This window comes from Equus caballus, chromosome 24 (genome assembly GCF_041296265.1).
Source record: "Equus caballus isolate H_3958 breed thoroughbred chromosome 24, TB-T2T, whole genome shotgun sequence".
NCBI classification, from domain to species: domain Eukaryota; kingdom Metazoa; phylum Chordata; class Mammalia; order Perissodactyla; family Equidae; genus Equus; species Equus caballus.
The window spans coordinates 46,237,443-46,265,388 of NC_091707.1; the positions used below are offsets into that span (position 1 = coordinate 46,237,443).

At 39.4% G+C, this 27,946-nt stretch overlaps 1 protein-coding gene across 23 annotated transcripts in view; it reads right to left on the minus strand.

Annotated features, from left to right (window-relative positions):
- The window catches only part of EFCAB11 (EF-hand calcium binding domain 11), a 138,943-nt gene that overhangs the window by 104,636 nt on the left and 6,361 nt on the right, over positions 1-27,946 (minus strand). For 22 of the 23 annotated variants that reach the window (XR_011432282.1, XR_011432288.1, XR_011432281.1 and 19 more), the window contains exons 4-5: positions 14,021-14,122; positions 13,050-13,140 (exon numbers count right to left, since the gene is read on the minus strand). Coding sequence is in view for 10 of the 23 variants with exons in the window: in XM_070250310.1 (XP_070106411.1) it covers positions 13,050-13,140; positions 14,021-14,122 (193 nt within the window). In the remaining 13 variants the exon portion in view is untranslated. Of the gene's footprint in view, positions 1-13,049; positions 13,141-14,020; positions 14,123-20,700; positions 20,894-27,946 lie in introns of those variants that run through there. The other variant, XM_023628259.2, reaches the window with a different exon arrangement.

The following is a 27,946-nucleotide window of genomic DNA, read 5'->3' on the forward strand; positions in this document are numbered from 1 at the left end:
CAAATGTTAGCTTAGGGTTAATCTTCCTCAAAAAAACACAAAGAATGAAACCTGAGGAAAAGGAGAGGAGGACAGGGGGCCACCTGTAGGGACTTAGGTGGGGGAAGCAGCTTTCTACACTAGGGGGATTGGAGTATACCTGCAGGCAGGGATGGAAATTATAAATAGGAGAGGGAATGGTTGACAGAGAAAGGTCTTAGATCACAAGAAAGGGAGGGGATGAGATGGGAAGAAAGGAGAGGAATTAGAAAAAAAAAGAAGAGACCCCTGGGGCCAGCCTGGTGGCACAGCAGCTAAGTTTATATGCTCCGCTTCAGTGGCCCTGGGTTCAAAGGTTCAATCCCAGGTGCAGACCTACCCATCACTCGTCAAGCCATGCTGTGGCAGCAACACAGATATAAAATAGAGGAAGATGGGCATGGATGTTAGCTCAGGGCCAATCTTTCTCAGCAAAAAGAGGAGGACTGGCAGCAGATGTTAGCTCAGGGCTAATCTTCCTCGAAGAAGAAGAAGAAGAAGAAGAAGAAGAAGCAGCAGCAGCAGCAGCAGCAGAAGAAGCAGCAGCAGAAGAAGCAGAAGAAGAAGCAGAAGCAGAAGAAGCAGAAGCAGAAGAAGAAGAAGAAGAAGAAGAAGAAGAAGAAGAAGAAGAAGCAGAAGAAGCAGAAGCAGAAGAAGCAGAAGAAGCAGAAGAAGAAGCAGAAGAAGAAGAAGCAGAAGAAGAAGAAGCAGAAGCAGAAGAAGCAGAAGCAGAAGAAGCAGAAGCAGAAGCAGAAGAAGAAGCAGAAGAAGAAGCAGCAGCAGCAGCAGAAGAAGAAGAAGCAGAAGCAGCAGAAGAAGAAGAAGCAGAAGAAGAAGAAGAAGAAGCAGCAGAAGAAGAAGAAGAAGCAGAAGAAGAAGCAGAAGCAGAAGAAGAAGAAGCAGAAGCAGCAGAAGAAGAAGAAGCAGAAGAAGAAGAAGAAGAAGAAGAAGAAGAAGAAGAAGAAGAAGAAGCAGAAGAAGAAGAAGCAGAAGCAGAAGAAGAAGAAGAAGCAGAAGAAGAAGAAGAAGAAGCAGAAGAAGCAGCAGCAGAAGCAGAAGAAGAAGAAGAAGCAGAAGAAGAAGAAGAAGAAGCAGAAGAAGAAGAAGAAGAAGCAGCAGCAGCAGCAGCAGCAGAAGAAGCAGAAGAAGAAGAAGAAGAAGAAGAAGCAGAAGCAGAAGAAGAAGAAGAAGAAGCAGAAGAAGAAGCAGAAGCAGAAGCAGAAGAAGAAGAAGAAGAAGAAGAAGAAGAAGAGGAGACCCCTGTTCTTTAGAAGTAGAACTGAAGGAAAATATACAAGCTTGGAGGTGAAGACGAGGCAGTAAAGGAAACCTAAGAAGAGGCCATGACCCTGTCCATGAAGCAGAAGGCAAGGTCACCTGCAATGCACAGCAGTGGGAAAGGTTTGGTACAACCATGACAGAGAGCAAGTTAATCTCATCGTGTGTGACAACTCTAACGAATTGGCTTGGGGTGTTATAATGACAAGAATTTTGGGGCTCAGCAGAAGAGTGCTGGCCTAGCTGGTATAGCCGGTGACAGCGATGGCACATATGCCAACTATTTGCCATCCCCAAAATAGGGAATCGAAGACAGACGAGTGAAAGTTCTCCTGGACAGCAATTATCTGGACAGTATTACATGACTTGAGTGACAGGTAAACCAGACTTCAGCTAAAAAGGAAAGCATTCTGGAATTACACAGGACCAAGGCTGGGGAGGTGTGTACAGATGGATTCAGGTAGTCCAAACACAGGTCAAGTAGGCACAAAAGTTTCTGCCTGAACTGGGAATGTGGTCCCATTCTGGGATAGGCAGCCAGAGAGTCAGGGCAGGCAGCAGGGGATCTAAGCAGAAGGACCCAGGAAGGTGGATACAGAGGTCAGCGATCTCTCAGACATTACACTTGATGGGAGACGGGAGGGAAGTTGGTTGATCGTGGTGTGCGTGTTTTGGGGAGGAGGCAGATGCAGTGTGGAAAGAAGGCAAGTGGTAAGCTCACTCCAGGTTGCAGATTGGCAAGGAGCAGGTCCAAGTGCCAGAGCCCACTCAAGAGCGCAGCCCTGTAGTACAGGACTGTCGACAGATCAGAACCAAGGCGGGGGTCTGGGACAAAGCCTCGGCCTGTAGCCTGGGTTGTAAGTGAAGATAAGGAGGGAGAAGTGTGTAAACACTCTTGGGGCTTACTGTCAGTTAAGACGAACAGAGGTGGAGGGATGTGGAGGATACAGCAGGGGGAGGAAAAAGGACAACAGGGGCCAACATGAGAGTCCAGCAGCCATGTCTAGCCACCAGTAACTGTTTCTGGGATCGTAAAAGTCTAAGTCCCATGGGTGGGAGTGGGGTAGAGGTGAGTGATAGGCAGGAGAGGGGAGTGGGGGCATGGTAAAGGTTGTTAGTATTAGTGCCCGTCCCATGTCTCTCGGGGTCGGCTTAGGAACTCGGACAGGCAGAGGTGAGGGAAAGCGTAGGAACTAAGAGGCACCAGACGAAGTCTGTAGTGCATTTAATTACGACTTTGCCCTGATTTTCTCCAGCGGCAGGTTGCAACCAAGGAGGGAAGATAAGCAGACAATGTGGGCAAGCTGGAAAGGATAAAACACAAGGCTGAACTCACAGCAACTGATTAAAAGGGTCTTGCAAGTAAATCAAAGTATAATCCTGCCTTATAAAGAGATTGAATTCATGAATGAAGACATGAATTCAACGTAGCACTCCCACTCCCGTCAAAATTGTAAAACCCCATTTATTAATTTTAAATATTTTTTGCTTTTACAGTTTATTTGGCACCATATTTTGCTTTTGTGGTATAATTCCAAAGGCAACACGCATAACAACTGGGCTCCTATCAAAGCAACCTGAACTAGAACGCCTGCCACCATTTCATTGGATAAAATGCTGCATCAGCTTCCTTTTGTATGTTTTTGTAAATAGTTCCTTTTGTTTATGTTGCAGATAATCAAATGAAATCTCAAATATAACCATATCCAAACCAAACCAACTCATAAGAACAGGGAAAATCTCTCTAATTATGTAACTGGTTTATCAAGAACCTGTCTAGTTAGAGCTACGCCCTGCTTCCTCGTGTTCAAGCTAGGCATCATGGGGATACAAAGGCAGGGTTCCTACCCTCAGGGCGCTCATACTCTTAAAGGAAGTGAGAAGGGAATATAACCGCGATTCTGAACTGCCAAGTTCAGAAATCAGCCTGCCTGGGTTTGAATCTTGGTTCCATGACTCACTAGTCAGTAGTGTCAAGTCCTTTGACCTCCTAAGCTTTTTCCTCATGTGTACAATGGGGACAGACAGAACCTAACCCATGAGTTTCCTATGAGGATTCCTTCAGCACAGTGTCTGGTATACGGTAAATACACGGTAAATGTTAGGTGCCAGTGTTATTGTGGTTACTATCATTAGATGCATTGATGTGGCAAGTGCTACAGGAATTCTAAGGAAGAGACACATTTGTGGGCTGGAGTGATCAGGGAAGGCTACACAGAAGAGAGAGTTCAGCTAAGCCCTGAGAAACGATTACCCTTAGAGATGTGGATGGAGAAATTGGAAGAAGAGAAGAGAGGTCAGTGAACCTGGCATGAGCAAAAACGCTAGAAGAGAAATGAGATAAGATGAGTATAGAGCAAGTAGATCAGAGTGGAGTAGAATTTTTGATTTGGGAAATGGTGGGAGATATGCTAAAAAGGCATGCCAGGTCTCCGCGTCTGTGTAAGGGCCTTGCATGTTAGGCTAAGGAATCTAGACATTATCTGGCATGCAATGAAAAGGGACTGAAGTCAAGAAGCAACTTGAAAAGGTAATGCTAATTTTATTTTAAAAAGTCATGGGTATGTAATGTACTGCACAAGGAATGTAGTCAATAACACTGTAATAACTTTGTATGGTGACAGACGGTTACTAGACTGATCATGGTGATCATTTCATACTGTATGTAAATGTCAAATCACTTTGTTGTACACCTGAAACTAACATAATGTTGTATGTCAACTATACTTCAATAAAAAAGAAAATAAAATTATGCTTATTACATGGGGAAAAAAAGTTACACTAATTTACTCTCATTATCCAAAATTTAACTAGAAGGGTAGACTAGTGATTTTCAAACTTTAATATGCATATAGATCACCCAGGGATCATATTAAAGTAAACACATTTAATTCAGTATGTTTGGAGTGAGGCCTGAAATTAGGCATTGCTAACAAGCTCCCTGATGCTGATGCTACTGGTCTTTGGAGCACTCTTTGACTGACAAGGATGATTCTAGTCAAGGTAGGCTGATGGAGGAGAATGAGTGGGTAGGTGGTAGGTAAACAAGATGGCTAGACATGAGATAGCAAACTCTAGATCAGTATGTCACAGACGATAAAAACAAGAGCATTAGAAATTTTTAATCCTGATTTTAGGCCCCACGTAAGGAGGAAAACCAAAACTTTGAAGTGTAACTCTTAATTCCGAGCCTATTTTTTTGTGACATCTTAAAAGAATGTTAATTTAAATATCTCATATAAAATACAAATTTATTAAGTACAAGTTCTTCTTATTTTATAAACATAACACATAGTAGTATCAAAAATTTCACCCAGAAGTTAGCTATCCACTACAAAAGAAAAACATAAGAAATCGACTCCTTTTTCCATAAAGGAAAATGGCATGAATACATTCATGATGTGCGGCTATTAAGAACTTCGAGGATGACTGAAAGGGTTAGCAACATTCGGTCATAAGAAAGAAACCATGGCAGCAGTTTCTTATATGACAGCTGGATTAAAAGAAAAATAGCTCTCATGCTATTACAGCAAGAACAGCGTATTCACCCATATATGTAGATGAGGAATTGGATACATTGGCCATAATGCTTGTTACAGTGACATCTCAAAAACTAAACCCAGGGTTGGATAGCTGTCAAACCCAGTAATTTCCTCTCGAGAGCAGTCTTTGTCACACTGACAGACCACATCTGTATTCATGCTGTGGTGGATTCTGAATAATATCTGAGATACACAGAGAAAATAAAAGAGACTGCCTCGCCACTCTCCATGATAGATAGCCCCACCGGTGAGTTTCGGAGCTGGAAGAAGCCTGCCAGATGATACAACACAACACCCTCGTTTCTGAGGTGAGGACGGTGTAGGCCTCAGAGGTTCGGTGATTTGTGGGAGGTCAGGTAAGCGGCAGAGCTGGGACTAGAATTCAGGTCTCCTGATTCCTAGCCCTGGAGCTTTACTGCACTATGTATGCAGCCTTAATATGGCGCCAGCATGGCATGTGGAGAGCAAAACAAAAAATAAATAATAAAAAGCCTGTTCGCTACATAAGCCATTCATTTACATAAAATGTATCCAACACGTACAAAACTGTGCTGTGCTGTGGGGAGTGTGATGATAAACACCCTCCTGTGCCGTTAGGTATTAGAACAGTAAGCTCACATTCTAATACTAGAAATAATACATCTATACAAATAACTACCTGTAGGCATAAAGAAGAAAGATATTTATGACAGATTAGGAGTTTAAAGCGGAGGGTGGAGACAATTTCCTTTTGGGGGTGGAAGGTGGTGGGTGGGGTGTAGGGTAGGGCCAGCTTTTAAGATAAGAAGTATCTTAATAGCCGGACCTTGAAGGGTGAATAGAATTTGCACCTGGATGGATTTAACATAAGAGGGGACTTACAGAATCGGGACATTCTAAATGCGAAAGAGATTAAACATTGCTCCAAATCAAATAATACCTCCTTGATAATATGAACTAAGTCAGCTTCACTGAAGAAACCAAAATTTGAAAATCTACGTAATGAAGTCATTATTCTTGTCGACTTATTTCCTGGTCCGGTTTCTGAGCTTCAATGCCTGTATCACCAGTTCTAAAGTTTATACTGGAAAAAGGACTATCTTCAAAAGCAAGGGTATAATTTTTGTTCATGGAGTGAAATCATCTGAGAACGCTCTGAAAAACTGGTATTTTCTTAAAATGATTAGAATATAATCATTTCTATAGCTGGATTGTTAAAGTACAGTGTTATTCAATATATTACACGTGAAAGTCCCCAGAGAGAGGAAATTCGAGGTCTGTTTGAGAAGCTTACACACATTCCTACTCCCCATTCAGTGATCATGTGCAAGAAAAGCATCAGAAAAGAGAATCTCTGACAATAAAATTTTGAAACAAAAAAATTGAAATAAAAACTAAAGCACACCCTTGCATAGAAGATACAAAAATCGTGAAATAAAAATTGGAAGCTTAAGAAGTCTACTTCTTTGGCTATTACACTCACACACCAGGTATAGCTGGTAATGGCTATCTACGCATGGTGACGAAGAATGAGATATATTTCTAGTCGTTGTTATACTCTTCTCTACACAGAAGCATGTAGATACTTACAGATCAATAATCATATTCACCACAGCGGGTACTCACTATAATAACTCTGATCTTGTTGAGGTCACATGACTACATTTATAAGAGAATCATTCTGATGCACAAAATAATGACTGAGAAAGTGTCTCTTGTTAGAGATTGTCTGAGAAAATGGCATGCAACAAGTTCGCTGCCAGTGGAAAGAAATTATAGGAAGCTAAAAAATACAGTGAGAAATAATAACACTTCAAAAGAGGTGGAAATGAGGCCGGCCCCATGGCTGAGTGGTTAAAGTTCCGTATGCTGTGCTTTGGTGGCCCGGGTCTCACGTGTTCGGATCCAAGGTGTAGACCTACTCCACTCATTAGCCATGCTGTGGAGGCATCCCACAAAGTACAGGAAGGCTGGCACAGATGCTAGCTGAGGGCTAATCTTCCTCAAGCCAAAAAAAAAGGAGGATTGGCAATGGGTGTTAGCTCAGGGCGAATCTTCCTCACCAAAAAAATAAATAAATAAAATAAAAAGAGGTGGAAATGATTTGAAAAAACAAGTGCTATCTTAAATCACTTCCTTTAGGCCCCTTGGCTCTGTCAGACTCTCTTCCACACAGTGTAACAGAAGAGTCTGGTAGTTCATTTTACCCAAGCTCGTGACAATCTTTCCCTCTATAATGGCTGTGATATAAGGCATACATGATCTTTCTGCCAAGAAAATACCAATCACTGCCTTTTCAAATTGCATTCCTAAGCCCCTACCCTCAGTGACACATGACACTGAAAACATATTAGGCAACAAGTCATGATGCTCTTATTGTCAACCAGTTTTTAATACCCAAAGAGGGACACTTAGAGGTTCTTTGTTTTTTGACTTTCCCCATGTAATATGAAGAATGGGATTTTCATACCAAAAATATCAGATATCACTTTAAATGTCTCTAGCCGTGAATGGAGAGCATTTTGGTGCCTCAATATTTCCATATTACCCTAGTATCTGGCAATCAGCCCGTGCACTCAGAACCTTGGACAGTAGGTCAAAGAGTGGGCCTTCTGCACATGCACATTTCCTTTCATGGCTGGAAAGCAGAAGCTTCCCAGAGTGTTTTGCCAATTGTCAGGTGGTAGGAGAGTGCAAATCTCAGTGCTTACAATGAGATGGAGAAAGCTCCTAGGCATGGAGAAGTAAACACACCCATGCAGAGAAAAACATCAGCCAGAAATACATCAGGGTGCTGATGGCGGGCAAAGTCAAGAAGGATCATGAAGCCAGCTCCCTGATGACAGCTGAAGCTGAATCATGAACTGAAAATGCCCCCAACATAAAGCAGAGAGAGGCCATTAGAGATTAATTCATGAAAATCACATGTGGAAAAAGAAAAATGGAAGGCAAAGCCACATGTAGTTATAAAGCTCCTGGTTGCATTTTAAAGTACTTTTTCCTAGTTTATAAGAAGTAAATTAAACCATAAAGAAAACGTTAAGTGAGAATTTTACTGTCACTGGGTATTTGGATTACATGACAATGGACCAACAATTATTTATTAAGTAACTTAAAATGCACAAGGCAACATGCTGGGGACAGTGGAAGTTAGAGATAAGCTCATAAATGCAAAGAGCTTGTAGTATTTTATGGAGATAATCCTAAACACTATTTTTATCAAGTAAGTGACTGAAAGAAATACACAACCATAAATACTAGCAACATTTAGGGAAAGAAGACAAGACTGTTCAATGTAAAGAAAAAAGGCTTTATTGAGCAGGACCTTGAAAGACAGGTCTAATTTGGACAGGTGGGGGTAGAGAATGGCACTGCCAGCAGGGGAAACAAAGTTTAAATACACATCACACACTCAAAGGAACAAGCATTACGCCAAGGGAAACACAGAAATTCGGGACTAATGAAAGATGAGTTTGAAAAGGGGACCAGATGTTGGAGAGCCAGGTTTGACAGTTTTAACTTTACCTATTAAAGGCACTGAAGATTTCTGAATGTTAAAAAATTTTTAAAAGATAGCACTATAAAGTTTACAGTAAGTTCTATTAGTATTAAAGAGTAAAAATGTTTTTTGTTTTAACCGTTTAGTGCTAGAAACAGCCTATTATCTCACATTCATCCCATTGTACAAACAGTACCATTCGGTTCTCACACCTCTTGAACTTCTGCCTTTTGTAGTGGGTAGGGAGAAAGAAAAGATCTTCAAGAAAAGAATTCCCTAAGAACTTCTGAATAATAATGAAATATCATCTTGGATATAGATTCAGTCATTTTACTACACAGATACCCAAATCATGATCATCAGCTCTAAGTGGAAAGCAAAGTTTCAAACATTGAAAGGAATCTCAAATTTTGAAATCCAAATATTAAACATTTTATGATATCTTTAGAGACAATATAAGCTAGTACCAATTTTTGTCTTTGTTTTTTACGTAACATATTATCTCTTGGTTTAAGAAGGTAACTTGTTCCTTAAAACCCTTCCTTTGGTAGAAAACTTGTTTCTTTAATTTACACGAGAAAATCTATAATTAGCAGCCCCCAAGCAATGACCCACTAAAAATAAAATCTCAAAAATCATTGCTTCCCCTAATAAAGCAAACACCTCTATAAAACAAGAGTTGAAAGCATATATAGAAAGGCTTAGGGGAGACACTATAAAATAACATATTACAGCAAAATTACAAGAGGAAATGAAACAGCAGCAGATGTAGCTCAAGAAAGAAATGTAAGAGGAAACTAAAACCATGACAGGAAAAAAAAAAAGCCACACTGGATGTAGCACAAAGGAGAACAGACATTGCTGAAAACATACTAAGAGACATGAGCAAAGTAAGCAAATGAAATAGAAATTAACAAAAAATTTAAAAGGACTTCCAACATAAGCATAACCAGCATTCTCAAAGAAAAAGAAAGGGACTTGAAAATGTTAACATTCAACCCATCATAAGCTTTTATTCAAGGACAATGGCCCAGATAAACATTTCTGAACTTGAAAGACACCAGGGAGTAATTCTTATGACCCCTGCCAAGGATAAACTTAAGCTCAGTAGAAACTATGGCATGAGGTCTGGAGGTGAGCTTTGAATCCATATAACTGGAGAACTAAGACTAAAACCAGCGACATTATGATTGCAGGACAAAATGTGAATGTTATAAACCCTGACAACATATATTTTTAAAAACCACACTGCTTTTATTCACCATAAAATCAGTACAGTAAACATCGCCAGGGTAGTTAGGCAACAATTCACAAACCTTATAAATATATCTCATTTAGTTCTTGTAATGCCCTCAGATTTAATGAATGATACACCAGTGTTTCCATCATGTTCTAAAATGAGATGATTTTATTGATGCCTTCTGCCCCAAGTCTTTCTTGTTGGATTGTTTGTTTTGGTTGTTTGGTTGGTTTTATTGTTGTGGTTGGCTTGTAAATGAAAGTGTAACATGGGCAAGTGCTGAAAGCAACTACTCTCGATCTCCAGAAGTTTCTTGGGGAAGAATCTGGCAGGCACAGAATTGAAGATTATGAAAACTTCTTCATTTGTTCAACCACAGATGACTCTGGTTGAATGAGAAGTCTCCCCCTCTAGCTGTGTTCTTAGGGTGGTCTTCAAACACCAGCTCTCCCCTGGGTCACTGTGGACCTGGGTCATGAACTCCACTCACACTCTCAATTAAGTCAAATGTTACTCAAGCTTCTCAAAAAGTGAGTGTCTGACCTTGGAAATGTTATGTAATTCTGCATCACTTAACATCCTCAGCACCTGATTTTCTTTTCCTCATTCTTGAAAATTGTTTGCACCACAGAATCGGAGATGTGTGGAAGTTAGACATCTCTGTTTCTTCAGCCTGCTTCAATTTACACTCAGAGGAAATATTTTTCTCTCCTTTTTTGGTTTCATAACTTCATTTAATACCTATGCATCATTTATCCTGGTTTAGGGATTGTGGTGCTATAAGTAATAATACAAATGAAAGTTTAAACAGGGTGGGTTTAATTAACTAAAATGCCTGATTTGGCTGCATACTGCAGTGGTCTCCCAACTGTTTTGATCACACAGTCCTGGGAAGTGCAAGATTGGTGGGCATATGAATATCTTTATTTATAGATTATATGCACATGTGGTACTATACTAACATACTATGTACATTATAAAATAGAACAGAAATTTCTAAAGAATCAAAGACAAATATTTTACTTGTTAATGGCAAATGACTTTTGCCATCACTAGAAATAATTAATAATATTTAACAAGAACACCGTGATTTGATAGACTTTCTTATTTCGGAACATGTTGGTTTAATCCTTTGCGACTGAGCAATTTAAAGTTCAGTTTGTTTTAATACACACTTGGTTTCAATGGCTGTCAGAGACGCCTCATGAAGATTTGTAGATCTAAACAGGAAGAGGGCAACAGGGCTGAATCCTTTGCTTTCTAATTCCATTCTCCGATAACGAGAGGTTTAGGGGGGTTGTTTTTTAATTATTATTTTGTAGTTATTGCTAAAAAAATTTCAACTAGTAAACATCCATCTCTCCCGATATCAATTAGTTGCTCTTGAAAACTTGTTAAAGTTATTGCATTTTTATATTTTCAAAGCTTGTGTTCTAAAACCACTGAAACTTTGTAAGATTTTTTTCACCAGGTTAGGACATTCCATTTTCAACTTATTCAACATGCAGATGTGAAAGGTTTTAATAGGTGACACACATCATTTTTTAAAACAGAATCACATTTCCAAACACTCATTTTCAAAAATGTTCTCCTGGTGGCATGAGTTTTTCTTGAGACGCAGTTACTTCCTCACTCATTGTTAAAACACTGCTTCTACCCTGAAGGGCTATATTTAAGTGTATTTTTCAAAAATGTCTATGAGGTAGTACCTACTGAAACCGTTTAACACATGAAGGTCAACAAATTTGGACACTTGTCTTTTTGTAAAAGGAAAACAAGTAACAATTCTTTGTTCTTTTGTTAAAAACGGCAACATAGAACTACATTGACATTCACCACTCATCTTATCACAAAGTGTATACAAAGATGCTACTGTTTTGTTTTGCTTTTTCTTTGCTGAGGAAGATTAACCCTGAGCTAACATCTGTTGTCAATCTTCCTCTTTTTGTATGTGAGCACCGTGACAGCACGGTCACTGGCAGACAACTGGTAGGTCCACACCCGGGAATCGAAGCCGAGCTGCTGCAGTGGAGCGCGCCAAATTTAACCACTAGCCCACCAGGGCTGGCCCAATGCTACTGTATTTTAAAGGCCTTGCTGTTCCACAATCAACTAAGTAATACTGTCCTCTAGCACTCTGTCTGCATCTGGCTTTAATTTCTGTGCTCTCCTTCAGTAGCTTGCTCAATAACTTGCTTGTGAATGATGCAGCAAAGGAATCTCATACACGTCACTGTTAATGACAGTGAGTGCAAATCCTTATTGCAAATAACCTGCTTGATAATTTCTTCTGGACAGGGCTGGTTTCTGGTCAGATTTCATTAAATTACTTTTATCCCAAATGGGAACACCTGCCAGATGTCCCCCACTATCCATTCTCTCCTTCTTCCTCAGTACCGAAAACTCCATTGGAGCACACATGGCTGCCCAGAGCAAAGACCACATTTTCCAGCCCCCACCCCACTTACAGGGACACATGGCCTTGGAACTAAGTTTTGGTCACTGGGATGTAAGCAGAAATAATGGATAGCCTTAAAAGGAGAGGCATATCTTCCGCTCCCTTTCCTCCTACCTAGCCAGAATTCAGATGTGATGGCCGAAACCTAAGCAACCATCTTGAAGCAAGAAGGAGAAGCCAGGTGTTGAGGAAGCCAGAACAAGGAGGAAATCAGGTCCTTCGTGACTGTGTTGCCATCAAATTAGCCCTAGACTGCCTGTGTTTATGGGAGAGAGAAGTACATTGCTCTCTTTTTTGAACTTTGGTATTCTGGGTTTTCTGTCTTTTGCTACTATACTGAACCCTAATTAATACACCTGGTTACAGGGCTGATGAAGAGCTAATGCTAAGAGTCAGAGAAGAGTCAGCTCTGCCATTTTCTCACGTCAGCATGTGTTTGCACTATTCATATTACCTTCAATCAGTAGTTTCCTAACAGAAACTCCTTTTAAGCCACTTGCCCATTTTGTCAGGATTAGTTTATAAAAACAATATAAGCTTTAAATCTACTTTATCAGATAGGAGTGAACTGCAACATGTATCAGTAACTTTGAAAGCAAATGAACGAGGGGGCCACCATTAAGCAACCTCAACTCTTCTTTCCAGACAATTCAAGAACCATGTGTAGCCTGTGTCTGATGACATACAGACCATGGAGAACACCAGCATCCATGCTAAATATTAATAAAGCTTCTTCTTTTTTTTGGCCAATACATAAATACAAGCAGACGTTCTGCTTTCTTCCTGCTCCTGTCCCACTCCTACCAACAAATGTTTTTACACACCTCCCTGGTGTGCAGGCACTCCACTGTCAAGGGTATAGATGGACTAATAGCTAACCATGAATTTCTCACCTGGACCATGACAATATACTATGAGATGAAAAGTTCATTAGTGAAAAATCTGCATAAATAAGTATTGTCCAGAAGACTGAAAACTTGTAAAAGTGAACAGTAAATCAGGGCATGGGTGTACATCGAGATTTTGGCGCCTCACCTGAATACCTCGAGAATAATCCTTTCTGGTAACTTGGGAGCCACTCGCTTAAATGCTTTTTGGAAATCTTCCAAAGTTAAATATCCACGATCTATTTGGAAACAAAATATAAAACATTCACTTACTTCTTTATACCCTATGAATTATTTCAGTGATAATATGTGTGTGAAACTTTAATATGTTACTAGGAGAAAAGCAGTCATTTTTAGTTGATTTTACAGATAAGGTAATTTGAGATTGTCTCATTGGAAGAATTTGAGAATCTAGTACTACTCTCCTTTAGTACGGTCCCAGATGATCTCGAAGGTCACTTCCAGCCTTATCATTTGGCTGGTTCTCTGAGTCCAGGGAAAGGACTCTAGAGACATATATTGCAATAACGCCATTAGACTCCAAGTCTTTGCAAATTGCCAAAACAATTTATTCTTTGAAATTCAGGTTTTTTCTTGATGTTAGAATTATAACATATTAGTATTTAGAGGGAAATAATGACAGCAGCCAAGACACTGAACCTGGACTCCATGAGTCTTTTCATCCTGTATGTGATCTGTGGGGTGTAGGGGGTCCAAAGCTATTCCTTTCAGCCATACCTGGTGTGGGAATACACCTTCTCCAAACATGTGTGAGTCAAAGCAGGACTCAAAGGAAAAAGCCACATGGCCTCCCACACTTCCGTAGGTGGTTCACGACCTACATCCCCATAGGGCCAGCCCTTTTACTGTCCCCATTACAACACAGGCAAATCATAAGTACAATTATCTAACTGTAAATATCTCATCCACGGTAAAAGTCAAGACTTTAAGATTATGATGGAGAAAAAAAATTTGCACCAACACCTAAGGTAATAGCTAACGAATACAGAAAAGTAATCTCCCAGGTATACTGATTATCTTATTTACTGAGTTTATGTTCCCATTCTCAGCTCCTTAACAGTAATTTTTTTAATATCAAAACAGTTTAAAGATACTTACAGTGCCTGTCAAAAGCTGTGAAGATGTGTCTTATTTCATTCCGATATAGTTGAGCTTCCTTCTTTTTCCTTACAATATTTAAAAACTCCCCTAGTAATATACCTAAAAGTTAGGAAAAAAACAATTTGCCAAAAATGACTGTCTTCCTCTATAAGAAAAAAAAAACCAAAACATAAATGGAAAGTGATACATATCACAAACAAATTTTACCATAATTTTGGCAAACAGCACTCATTCTTGAAGATCTATAAAGTCAAAAAGACATTTTGCTGCATGCTAAGTAGACCCAATGCACAGCAATCGATCGCAAGAATAATAGACTGCTGGAGTTCACTGAGCTTTTCCAGGGGATAAAGGAATGGTGACCTTGAAAAAGTGTAACAGTTTTCCCCCTAACAGATCCTACAGACAGGCCTGTAACTACTTATTAAATAAGGTCTCATCATTTTTCTTTCCTTATGCTTCCTTGATCCCTTTTTTCCTAGCCAGATGTCATTACGGCAGGGTTTTTTCCAACTGGGAGACCGGGGTGAAGAAGTAGTTTCTCAAAAGTCAATACCAGTTGCACGCCACAGATAAAGGTGGAGAGAATATCCCATAAACAATAGAGCTGGCACTGTCCCCAGTCTTGGGTATACCCCACCACTGTTCTGCAGCCTCGGGCTCTGCTTCCTGTGATTCTCATAATAAAAGAGCCCAGCATGATCATATGAGATTGGATACTGTGCTTACAGTGTCTATTAAAATGAATTCTAATGTGATCTTTGTAGCAGGTTTAGAGAGCAGAGCCAAGAATTTAAACATTTTGGTGAATTGAGCCCTAAATATATAAAAAGAGCAACTCATTTTTATAACTCAGGATTTCCATTAAAAAACGCATCCTTGTTTTAAAAATAGTCCCAAATCATGCAATAACCACATGCTAATTTTTAAGAACTTGCACCCTTTTCCTTTTGGTGAGGTAATGCTGAGCTGTATGCCTTTCCTAAAATCATTCCAATGGTTAAAAAAAATGTAGAAAATAGTTTTCTTAATTTTCCATGTTTTTCTTATTGTAGTTAAAGAATTAGAAACTAAAAAAGTTAATCTATCTTCATGTATTTAAATGATTCTTTTACAAATCTTTAAGATCCACTGCGTGCCAGGCACTGTGTTTGGCTCTGGAAATAGAGGGGAAAAGAGAACACACACAATTCCAGATTAGCATGATACCAAGGGAATTCCTGGTCTAGTGGGGGAGACAGTGATCACAGAGGTTCAACTGCAAACACACACATAATCATGAATTGTGGCATGTGCAATGAGGGGAGAAACAGAAGACTGGGAAAGAGCATCACAGGAATCCTCCTGCAGAGTGGACTGTGGTGAAGGAGAGATCTCTTAGAGGAGGTAATATTTAAGCTAAGACTTAAATGACGAGAAGATACCAACTGGCTAAAGGATGGGAAGAAAATCATTCCAGGCAGTGGAAACAGCATGTGCCAAGGCCACGGGGTGGGAAGGAGGAGAAATGAAAAACAGGATAGTGGCTGGCAGATAGTGAGAGAGAGAGAGAGCAACACAGGGCAGGATTGGTGAGATGGGCAGGGCCAGAATGCACAGGCCCTGGGGGCCACAGGAAATAATTTAGGTTTAAGCTGCGATAGGAAGTCAATATGAGGTTTGAATTGGAAAGTAACACAACCTGATTTAGATTTTTAAAAGATCATTCTGGCTATTGTCTTGAAAAAGGATTGAGGAGAAAGGAAAAATGTAAAAAGGGAGACCAGTGAGGAAGGTACTGGCAAGAGACGCAGTTGCTAGGGTGCTGGCAGTAGGAACGGAGAGGAGTGGAAGGTTTCCAGATCTATCTCAGAATAGATGAGGGGTGAAGAAGAACCCCCAGGCTCTGGCTTGAGCACTAGGTGGTTTGAGGAATCATTTAAAGAGATGAGACAGCCTAAGGGAAGAGCAGGATTTGGGGTGAGATGAGGAGTTGGATTTGGATGTGATAACTGTTCAGTGCTTTGAAGACAACCAAGAGCAAAAGTCTGGAAGGCAGCTGGATACACTAGGCCACAGGGCATATCTCCTCCCACCTACCACAGTGCTTGGCACGTGCTCAATAAATATGTATCACATCAAATTAGTCTATGTAGCATTTTTTGCCCAAAGTAGTTAAAGATATGTATTGATGCAGTTTCATTCTCATCAAATCACCCTTATGACCAGAGAACATATCTAAAACTGTAGCTGAGGTTAAAATTGAAGTCACCAGGCCATGTTTCCACAGGATCAAATCCATAACTTTAGTTTAATGAACATCAAAAGCTAATCAATTACACAGCATCTAGACTAGTTGAAATTCTTGAATAGTATCTTCACTGATCCTGGCACATCCTACGAGGTCCTTCACAATCTTGCTTCAGTCTACCTTTCCAGCCTTGCTAGCAACTTCCCGATGCTTCCCCAGGACAATAGGCCCTATTGTACCTCCATGCCTTCGCACGCGTTGGGCACATTGCCTGGAATGTGCTTTCTCTCACTAGTGAATTTGCACATCTCTCCTTCCAGATGCAACTAGGGCATTACCTCTTCTGTGAAGGCTTCCCTGATTTCTCCCAGCTGAGTCCCTTTCCTGTGACCCAACAGCCCTCTGTTCATAACACAACCATAGAATCTATGGGGTATGGTAATTATTTGGCCACTTGTCTGCCTGAGACACGCTGAGGGAAAGCATTATAAATTGTTCAAAATTGTATCCCCAGTGTTTAGCATGATACCTTGCACGCAGGAGGCATTCATTACATACTTGTTGAATAAGTAAATAAAATAATAGGAAGATGTTATTTCTAGATTTCAGCAACAAGATTTAAAATGTGTTTTAAGTGATCTTAAAACTGTAAACTAATGCCAAAAAGCAGGTCACTTTTTACTCATACAGTGAGCAAAATAAATCATCATTTTAGAAACCTCAATTTCTTAATACATATGATATAGTAAAAAACAAGCAGACAAAATTCAGAGGGAAAGGAATGCTTGCATAATATTTGCTCTTTATTTATCACTGCATCTGATATAGGGAAACGATAAGGAAAAAAAAGCACAATTCCATGGTTCAATGTGTGATTCACAAGAAAAAGAAAGACCATGAGTGGTGATATCTTTTAAATTATATATTCAGAAAACTCATTGGTATTTGGAGCTATAAAGTAGTCAAATCTTTATTTCATAATCTTGTAGGATAAAAAGCAAACGTTTTTCAGTTTTTCCTAGGAGAAAATGTATGTGGATTTCAACCATGTGTTTATTACTACTTAAAAAGAGAAACAATCTAATAATACAAAATAACTCTCTATATATACTCAAGTTCTTTCACACTGTTTTCCTGCAGGATCATATACTTTATTTTTTAAAAGGAAAAAGATTCATTCCATCTGAAGAGAAACAGAAGCATATCTTATTTTTTAAAGTGAATCCTCTAAGGGTTATCAAGTAATGTTAAGCTATGTAAACACATCCCCACTGTCCCCCCCCCCCCCCCGCCCTTAATTTGTCTTAATCTTCCATGATAACACACAAGCAAACGCATTAAATGCAAATGCAAGCCCCTTCTCTAAAAAGGATAGAGAAGTTTTCATTCAGCTTGGCTCTCACATTGTCGTAACATGATCACTTTCCAAAGCCAATGCATAATAGTTTGCTATTCCTAAAGCTCTGACGTGCAAACACATTAGTCTAAGTTTTATACATCGTGCTGCTCTTTAAAAGCCTTAGAAACAGCGTTCCCACAACTAGCTCCACCTGCTGTCACAATAGTCAAACCTAAAATTACCACTTCACAAAGACTTCCAGTAATTCTACTGCCATCAGATTTCACACCCAATGAGAAATGCATTACCTGTGTCCACCCCTGGGGTGAAGGAATATGTTCAGAACATTCTAATTTCCAACACATCCTGGGGTCTTCTGTGTACACTGCTCCACTAGTAACAGCTCCTTAAACACACTTTACTGTAGTTACACATTAGGATCACAACAACATTGGGAACCACACAGACCTAGGCGCTTATTGGAATTTCTGATTAATCTGTCTACAGAAGGCATTCAGAAATCATTTGGGTAGTCGGACTCTATCAGTCCCTTGTAGACTTTTTTTTTCAGCTGCAGGGAAGTTTCTTTTGTATAAAACAGGAAAGCCTGATTGTGGAGGAGATGAATGTAGAGCTGTTTGGTTTGGAGTGAGGTGGGCTCCCCACCATTCCCTGTCCAGCACTGCCCCTGGAAGTGCCCCCACAGGACCCAGGAGCCAGGATCATGCCTTGAAGACCACTGACACCGGGACCAATGATCTTTACAAACCCTTCCAGACTCTGCAAGCTTGTGCGTTTTCCAAACCACTGGAAACATTTCCTTCCATTTTATAAACTACTCTTGGCAAAATGGATCCTTTTCATGTTCTATAATGAATAAGTATTTTACTTTCCAAACTACTTAATGCATGTGATTTAGATCTGCCATATAGAGAGTCAGACTAGGAATGTTATCTTTTCCACTTTTTTGTTTTTAAGCAGTTTCCCTAGGAGGGTAATCATCTTTCACCACAGGGGTGGATATATTCAAAAAGCCCAATAAAACTATATAAATTTTTTCTTTGAAAGTTTCATTATGTATATTTCTTTGTGGTTCACACTTCTAAGCTTCAGGGTCAGTACACATAGAGAAATCCCCTTGAAAATGTAGTAGTCTAGTTTCTGGCTATCACAGTGAACTTGAATTAGAAACTGCAATAAACCTGGGGAGAGTGAAGGAGAAAACAATAAAAATACCAAGTTATTTAGACTGTAAGTCTGGTCCTAGATTTAGTAGAAAAGGGAGGGTTCACATTCACTGTGTCATTATATTAATTTTTCCAGGGATTGAAAAATGCCTAAAAATGAGCGTTTAAAAGGATTAAGTGGCCTTTAAAAGGTATAATGCAAGCCTTCTCTAGTTTGAGAAATAAAATTCAGATTATGACTTCTGGAGGCCAGGAGAAAAATAAAAAGATAAAATGTGTTCGCATAAAAATATTGTAAGGACGGGAGGTGAAAGCGTCATCAACAATGGTGAGTTGTCACAGTAAGATGGATAAGTGAATCCAGAGGACTAATATTTTCTTCCAGCTTCTTGCAGAGAATCAGGGAATAAAGAGAAAAGAATCTACCTTAATGGGAGAAATCAGGTTTTACTATATCCTTGGGAGGAAAATGAAAAGGAAGAGTGAAAACAGGTTGGAGTAGAACAGAGAAATCTGAACCAATAAAACATTATTTCGATCAAACATAGACAGGAATCATTGCCTTTTTTATTATGTACATCTCCTGCTCATAAACCTTCAAAGGTTCCTCAGTGTTAATAGTGCAAAGTCCTGATACCTTATTCTGGAATTTAAAGCTTCATTATTCCTTCTAGGTGAACTGGTCCTTAGCCCCCTTGCCCAACTCTCAGCTTCCATGAGGGCAGCTGACTCTGCTGAACACAATTTGTTTATAGGTAGGTATGCATTATACTCCTTGCTGGTGTGGAAGGTAAAAATATTCAGAGGAGGAGGTAAAAATAGTCCAAGGAGGTGGATTCTGCTTAACAGTGGGACTCTAATTAATAGTGTGACAGCTTTGGGTATGCAAATCTGAGGAAGGGCAGGAAAGAGGGGATATTGTAAAAAGAGGGACAAGGATCTGGGAAAGAGATTTCAGCCTCTGAGGGTGGACACCGTGGGGGAAGAGGGTCTGGGAGAGAAACCCAGCGGGGGGGCCTGAAGAAAGAGTGCTTACAGAGGACAGAGCGCTCGCCTGGCCTTTTCCATTGCTAGATGTGGAGAGTGAGTGAGAAAGCCACTTCTCTGCACCGTCAGCAGATGCGCTTCAGCAAAGTCTACATGACGTACAACATTCTCATGGGAGTGGAGTATGCGGGGTAAATCTAAACTCATGCTGAGTTCTTCATCCACCCTAGCACCCGCAGAGCACAGAGCATAGGCCAAGCTTGCAGCTGGCATCTGCGTCCATTCATTCATTCACTATGTTCTCTTCTTTGCTTCTCCACCTTTTCAAGTCCCACCCATCCTTCCACATCCCATTCTGGCCCACACCTCCTACAGGAAGGGAGTGTCGCCCTCCTCTAAACTCTTTGAGGTTTTCTTGTCTATAGTACTCATTTGACATCTGGCCATAAAAGAAGTGACAATACTTCTTTCATCTTCCCTATCATATATTATATATTTTTTAAATGTCTTTAGGTCAGCACCTGTGTATCCTAACTCTTTTCTATCCCTATGATGAAATATAGTCAGCATCCTCTAAATGGGTAATTAAATAAGTTAATTTAGAGGTGAATAGCTGTAGGCAATACCACAAAACGGTCCAGTGATTATGATTTCAAGAGAAGGTAAGTGTAATGTGTGTTTCCTGATTATAGAAAAGAAGTAAGAGGTCAATTGAAATCTGAAGTCAAACCAACAAAACCCTGCTATACCTGCGATACTGTGGCCTTAGTTCCTTAGGCAGGAGCCCAAAATAACAAAACATACACAATAAAAAAGTTGTTTACAATAGAGCTTAAAAGACTAGAAAAGGGAGATTTAAATTTAAATTTAGGAAAAGAATACATTTAATAGTCAGCTACCTGGCTCAAAACAACTCAGACAAAATAGTAATAAATAAACGCATACAAGCCAACTGGCCATTGACTTCATCATCCACAAATTATTTTTCAATGCAACTGATACTAGATAGCACAACTGAGTTCAACAGTCCAGAATCACTGTTATGATGAATCAGTCTCTTCGATTTTTCCATTGTTTAAAGTTGAAGGTTAAAAGTAAGTTCCTGGAAAGCTTTTTCTTTCTTAAGTCTGAAAGTAAAATACGTTTATTGTTTTAAAAGGGCAATAACATAAGAAAACAGATAGAAAAAAACCACAATCTAATCACTCAGTGAAAACAAAATTCTGATGTACTTTGTTCTGCTTTTTTTCCTTAGGCAGATTTTACACAGATCTGGGAATAAAAACACACAGACAGCTGTGTGAGGATTCAGTGGGGCAATTTTCATGGTTCTTATTCATGGCATTTGGCATATTAAGCAAAAGTCCCATAAGTCTTAGCTGTTATTATTCATATAAAACACTCTACAATTTATCCCACAATGAAGTCAAATCATCTGGGACCACACACAGTCTTTGCCCTTCATGGAATTGCCCAGACACGTTTGGCATTAAACCACTCGTCTACACTGAAGAAAGTTTAATCAACAGCCCTACAAAATCCACTAACGGATTTATTGAACAGTTTGTGGACATCAATGTCCACTCATCCAGTCTCTCCTCCATGAGACACTGTGGAAGAAATATCCCACGTCAGGGAAAATTATGCCTCTCTAGAAAAGGAGTTTCCATAGTATAGATGCTGATCGCTGCCCTGGGTTGATTCCCTATTTGCTCTGGACACCAGGTAGCTCAGAACCAAACTTGACATCAACCTCTAGCAACTGCACAGAACTTGCCTTATGTGTGCTGACCACTCCTGACTTCAACTCAATGATTAAGTTCCCAGGGGAATGAACACTGGTCTGAACACTGTCACAGTGACTAATATGACCCATGCCACTATTAAGATCAAGGGAAGGGTTTATCGATTGGTTGAGAGGTAAGCCTGGAGATCAGACCACTGCGGTCTGCGACTTACTAGCTAGGTTGCCACCTGAGCAAACTATTTAACCTCACTAAGCTTCAGGATTTTTTTAACTTATAAAATGGGGATAATCCTAATATCATAGAGTTGTATTAAATTTAACAATCCATGCATAGTGTTTATCACAGAGTCTGCACATGATAAGGATTCAGGAAATCATAGCTATCATTATCTATGATAATAAACACTGTAACCGTGTAAAAGTATTTTGTAAACAAATAAAGAACCATCAAATGCCAGGATGAAGATATTTTACTATTCTTCTCTGGAGTCCAGTCTCCTTATTTTAATAAAGGGAATAGGTCACAGTTTCTTAGGTCTCTTCTAGGTGTAAACTTCTTTCATTCTCTATACTTAGAGAAGATATGAAATGCGTCAAGAGAGCAAGAGTTGTAAAGAAGTAAAGCCCTGTAAAAGAGGTAGCAATAGTGTATGCTGGAGGCAGCCCCAACAGTGATCTGCTGCTTCCTCAAACAAGTGGCTTGATTTTTTTCTTCCTACTAATACAATTCCTTGTTCCTGGTGCCTAAGCAGTTTTTACTGATACTCGTTAGATTATGGGCATTAAAGACATCAGTAGCACCTTTTTGCTACTCATTCTGGCTGCCCTCAAATTCTCTCAGCCTGACTTTCCTTCAGACATTCTGTTCTTATTTTAATGGCTTTGACTTAATTTTTTGCTCTTCTTAATCTTCACAAGGACCCTGGACAGAAATGACCCACCTTTTAGGGAGACCAGAAGGTCTTGGGAAGTAGTGGGATCTGGGTATTGGATACTGTGTGAAGCGTGTGCATCATCAGAACTCTGCCAGGTCAGGGTCAATCCAGGATGTGAGTCTGGACCTCACCCAGGAAGCTGGGCAGCACTGGGTTCTGCACAGAGAACCCTGTGGGGTGGCATGCTGGAGACCTGGCACGACCTTGTCTGGATGGAAGAAGAGCTACAGCGAGCACGAGAATTCCCAAGTCCCAGCTACCCAGAAGAACTTTGGAAAGTTGATTACCTGAGTAAGTAGCTCCCAGAAAACCAAGGCCAACATTTCAGTTGTTCTTCAAGGTCAAACCATTAAGGAGAGCAACAATACATTTGGAAAAACATTTAATCTGTGCATAAACCCTCTTTCTTCAAGAAAAATAACATGTAAATATAACTCATGTTACTGAAAGGGAGAAAAGAGGGAGCTGATGGTCTGAAATCGGTTCGGTATTGAACAGTTCTTATAGAAAAAATTTACGTTAGCAGCAATCAGAGTTCAGCAGTGAGTTCTTGCTAGGATGGCTATTCTAATATTTCCCCTGGATGTTTGTGGTCTTGAGACTTCCCTTACAAGTGAACACTAATTGAAGCTAGTTGGAGAGTTAGTAACCTGGCTATTCCTCTAATCATGAAGAAAGTGATGCTTTGAGAAAGGTAATTTGCCAGTAATATCAAGACCAGAAGAGGAAGGGAAAAGACTGGGAGTTTGTAGACTAAGGAGAGCCCTTTCACAGTAATTGGAGCAAGGTGCTAAGAATCTACACTTTGATCTCATCCTTCCAACCCAATCCTTGCTCTGATGGGTCCCCTGAATCTCTCAGATGACTAATTTACTTTGCAACCTTTTGAAATATATTTTAAAATTAATTATTAAGAGAAGACGCTATGAAAGGAAGCATCCTAATGATTTGACTGAAAAGTAGATGTGAGAGTAGATGTAATATTCTTCATATTAAATGCAAGGAAATGCATACAGGAGCAGGTCCATGAGCATATCATCAAAGACAGGAAGCCTTACTCCTAGAGAAGACTATTTTCAGTATCAAAAAACTCCAGTTTTGACAGGATTGAGACAAAAAAACAATCCACTAACTGGGAAAAAATATTTGCAAGTCATATATCTGACAAAGGCTTAATATCCATAATATATAAAGAACTCTCACAACTCAACAACAAAAAATCAAACAACCCGATCAAAAAATGGGCTGGAGACATGAACAGACATTTCTCCAAAGAAGATATACGGATGGCCAATAGGTACATGAAAAGATGCTCATCATTGCTGATCATCAGGGAAGTGCAAATCAAAACTACACTTAGATATCACCTTACACCCATTAGAATGACAAAAATATCTAAAACTAATAGTAACAAATGTTGGAGAAGTTGTGGAAAAAAAGGAACCCTCATACACTGCTGGTGGGAATGCAAACTGGTGCAGCCACTATGGAAAACAGTATGCAGATTCCTCAAAAAATTAAAAATAGAACTACCATACGATCCAGCCATCCCACTACTGGGTATCTATCCAAAGAGCTTGAAGTCAGCAATCCCAAAAGTCCTATGTACCCCCATGTTCACTGCAGCATTATTTACAATAGCCAAGACATGGAAGCAACCTAAGTGTCCATCAACAGATGAATGGATAAAGAAGATGTGGTACATATATACAATGGAATACTACTCAGCTGCAAAACAGAACAAAATCATCCCATTTGCAATACCATGGATGGACCTTGAGAGAATTATGTTAAGTGAAATAAGCCAGCGAGAGAAGGATAATCTGTGTATGACTCCACTCATATGAGGAATTTTAAAATGTGGACTAAGAACAGTTCAGTGGATACCAGGGGAAAGGTGGGGTCGGGGGTGGGCACAAAGGGTGAAGTGGTGCACCTACAACACAACTGACAAACATTAATGTACAACTGAAATTTCACAAGATTGTAACCTATCATTAACTCAATTAAAAAAAAAAAGAAAAAAAAAAGATTTGAACACACACCAGGCAAAAAAAAAAAAACCTCCAGTTTTGAAGCAATCCTTAGGCCATCATGAATTTGAGAAAATGTTCCATAATAATGCAGTCTTCGTTAGATAGGAGAGAACTCAGGCATGGGAGAAACCACATGAAGGTAGTGAATATAGAGGGACACTTGTCCAAAACTTAAAGGTCCAATGCACATCCACGCTCACATCTAAAGGAAGCTCTGTGACTGTAACAAATGTGAGAAATATTTCTGCATGAAGTCAAAATTCAAGAATTAGAGAACTCATAAAGGAGAGGAAATTCTGTATATTTCATGAACATATCTTCAGCCAGAAGTCAAACCTCTCTCAAACATCAGAGAAAAGGAAAATAGAGAGAAGGAAGCAAATAATGGATACCTGGAGCAAACTGCTGCCACAAATCAGTCCTCACTTTCTATCAGAGCACTCACACACAGGAGAAACCTTTAGAATGTAACGAAGGTGGGAAAATCTGCCAGAATTTACCCTTCGGTGTACATCAAATTATCCACATGAATGTAGCACAAATGGGGAAACATTTTTATGAAGTAGTATTTCACTAAACATGACATAATACATATGAGGGAAAAACTTATGACATTGAATGTGGGAAAAAGTTCTGTTGGAAGTCAACCTATACTCTACTTCAGAGAACTTAATATACCAATAAAGAAGGTGGGAAATCTTTCTTCCAGAATAACACCTCTCTGTACACCAAAGAACTAATTAAGGAAAGAAAATCTTCCATGAGAAGTCAAATCCTTAATTCACAATCAGAGAACATACATAAGGGAGAAAATCTTTAAGAAGAATGAATGTGAGAATGCCTGCAGCAACATCACACTTGCTATATCAAAAAAGTCACATCACAGAGAAACGCTACATAAATAAAATGAGCGGGGGAAGATCTTCACCCAGATAGAGTAACTCACTGAGCACTGGGGGATTCCTAAAGGAGAGAAATCCTATCAACATAGAGATCCTCCTGCCAGAAGCTACGGAAATCTTTGCAGATTAGAATATTCGCATAGAAACCCAAAGAAAAAAATGTAGGGAAGCCTTCACCACGAAGTTATAACTAACTGAACACTAAAGAAACAATATTTGAGGAGCCAGCCCTGATGGCCTAGTGGTCAGGTTCAGCATGCTCTGCTTCAATGGCCAGAGTTTGGTTCCTGGGTGCAGACCTACACTGCTCTGTTAGCGGCCAGGCTGTGCTGGTGGCCCACATACTAAAAAACAGAGGAAGATTGGCATGGATATTACCTCAGGGTGAATCTTCCTCAGCAAAAAAAAAAAATATATATATATATATATATATATATATATATATAAAAAAGATAAAATTTATCTTTTTTAAAAAAAGAAACAATATTTGAATATTTTGAAAGTGTTAAAATTTTTAACAAGAAATTCAAAACCTGGGGAAATTTCATCAAGTTAGGGATTATGTCAAAAACATGTTCCCCTAGTAATAATATTGTTCTAAAAGTCATGTTCCATATATGATACCGAGTCTTGTATACAAAAAAAAATCCAGCAAACTCTTTTGTAAATCCAACATGTATAAATAAAAAGATTTTTAAAAAAGAAAAAGTCAAACCAGTCAAAAGGACATAGGTGCCAGCTTGAGAGGGTACTCAATGGCTGTGACAATGAGTGCTAAAATAATTCAGTACCGTAATGAATCACAAATCTTTAAAAACATACAAATTCATGAGTCCATACTGATAATAGACAGGTAGACAGATACATCAATTGATCAGGAAGAAGGGAGGTCTCTGGTTTATACTACAATGCCACAGGTTAACTGAAAGAAGCACTGGGATTAGAAAATCATTATTCTGCAACCCTTATGGCAAAAAGTGAATCAGACAAGAATCATGAATGGATATCAAAACTAGGGGGAAACCTTGATGAGAAGCAGAATATTTGCATGGTCTTAACCGTGTATCTCCACAGACTACTTATTAGTTGCAAGGGAAGAAAATAAAAACAAATAATCCAATGGAAAACTTGGACAACATCTTGACTGGTGATGAAAATTAATATCATCTGAGAGACAGACGGACATTGTGTACCCCCAGACATGGCACTCTGAGAGGGACATACCACCTAAACGGTATTCTGGCTGAGAATGCTTAACTTCAACCCAATTACAGAGAAGCACCAGGAGAACACAAATGAGGAATGTTCTCAAAACAAAACAAAACAGTGAGAGGTGGGCTATTTCCTCAAAAATATCAACGTTATAAAAAGGGCAAGAAACAAAAAAACGTCTACAGAAATGTCCCACATTAAAGGAGGCTAAAGAGACATGACACCAAAGACTAATTCCTGTACTAAAGCAGAAAAGATGCTGTATTAAGGACATTAGTAGATCAAGTGACAACACTGGAATATAGATGGTAAATTAGATAAAAATTCAGTGTCAACAATGGAACAGAAGTGAAAGCCCAGAAATAAAGCCACGCATCCACAGATAGCTAATCTTTGACAAAAGAGCTAAGAACATGCAGAGGAGAAAGGAAAGTCTCTTCAATAAATGGTGTTGGGAAAACTGGACAGCCACATGCAAAAGAAGGAAAGCAGACCATTATCTTTCACCATACACAAAAGTTAACTCAAAACAGATTAAAGACTTGAAGGTAAGACGTGAAACCATAAAACTCCTAGAAGAAAATATAGGCAGTACACTCTTTGACATCAGTCCTAGAAGGATCTTTTCAAGTACCGTGCCTACTTGGGCAAGGGAAACAAAAGAAAAAATAAACAAATAGGACTTCATCAGACTAAAGAGCTTCTGCAAGGCAAAGAAAACAAGGAACAAAACAAAAAGACAACCCACCAACTGGAAGAAAATATTTGCAAATCATATATCCGACAAGGAGTTAATCTCCAAAATATATAAAGAACTCACACAAGTCAAAAACACAAAAAACAAACAACCTGATCAAAAAAAGGGCAGAGGATATGAACATTTTTCCAAAGAAGATATACAGATGGCCAATAGGCACATGAAAAGATGTTCAACATCACTAATCACCAGGGAAATGCAAATCAAACTACAATGAGATATCACCTTACAGCTATTAGAATGGCTATAATTACCAAGACAAAAAACAACAAATGTTGGGGAGGATGTGGAGAAAAGGGAACCCTCATACACTGCTGGTGGGAATACAAACTGGTGCAGCCACTATGGAAAACAGTATGGAGATTTCTCAAAAAATTAAAAATAGAAATATCATACGACCCAGCTATGTCACTACCGGGTATTTGAAATCAACAATTCAAAGAGACTTATGCACCCCTATGTTCATTGCAGCATTATTCACAACAGCCAAGACATGGAAGCAACCCAAGTGCCCGCTGACTGATGAATGGATAAAGAAGATGTGGGGGATGGATACACACACACACCCCACAATGGAATACTACTCAGCCA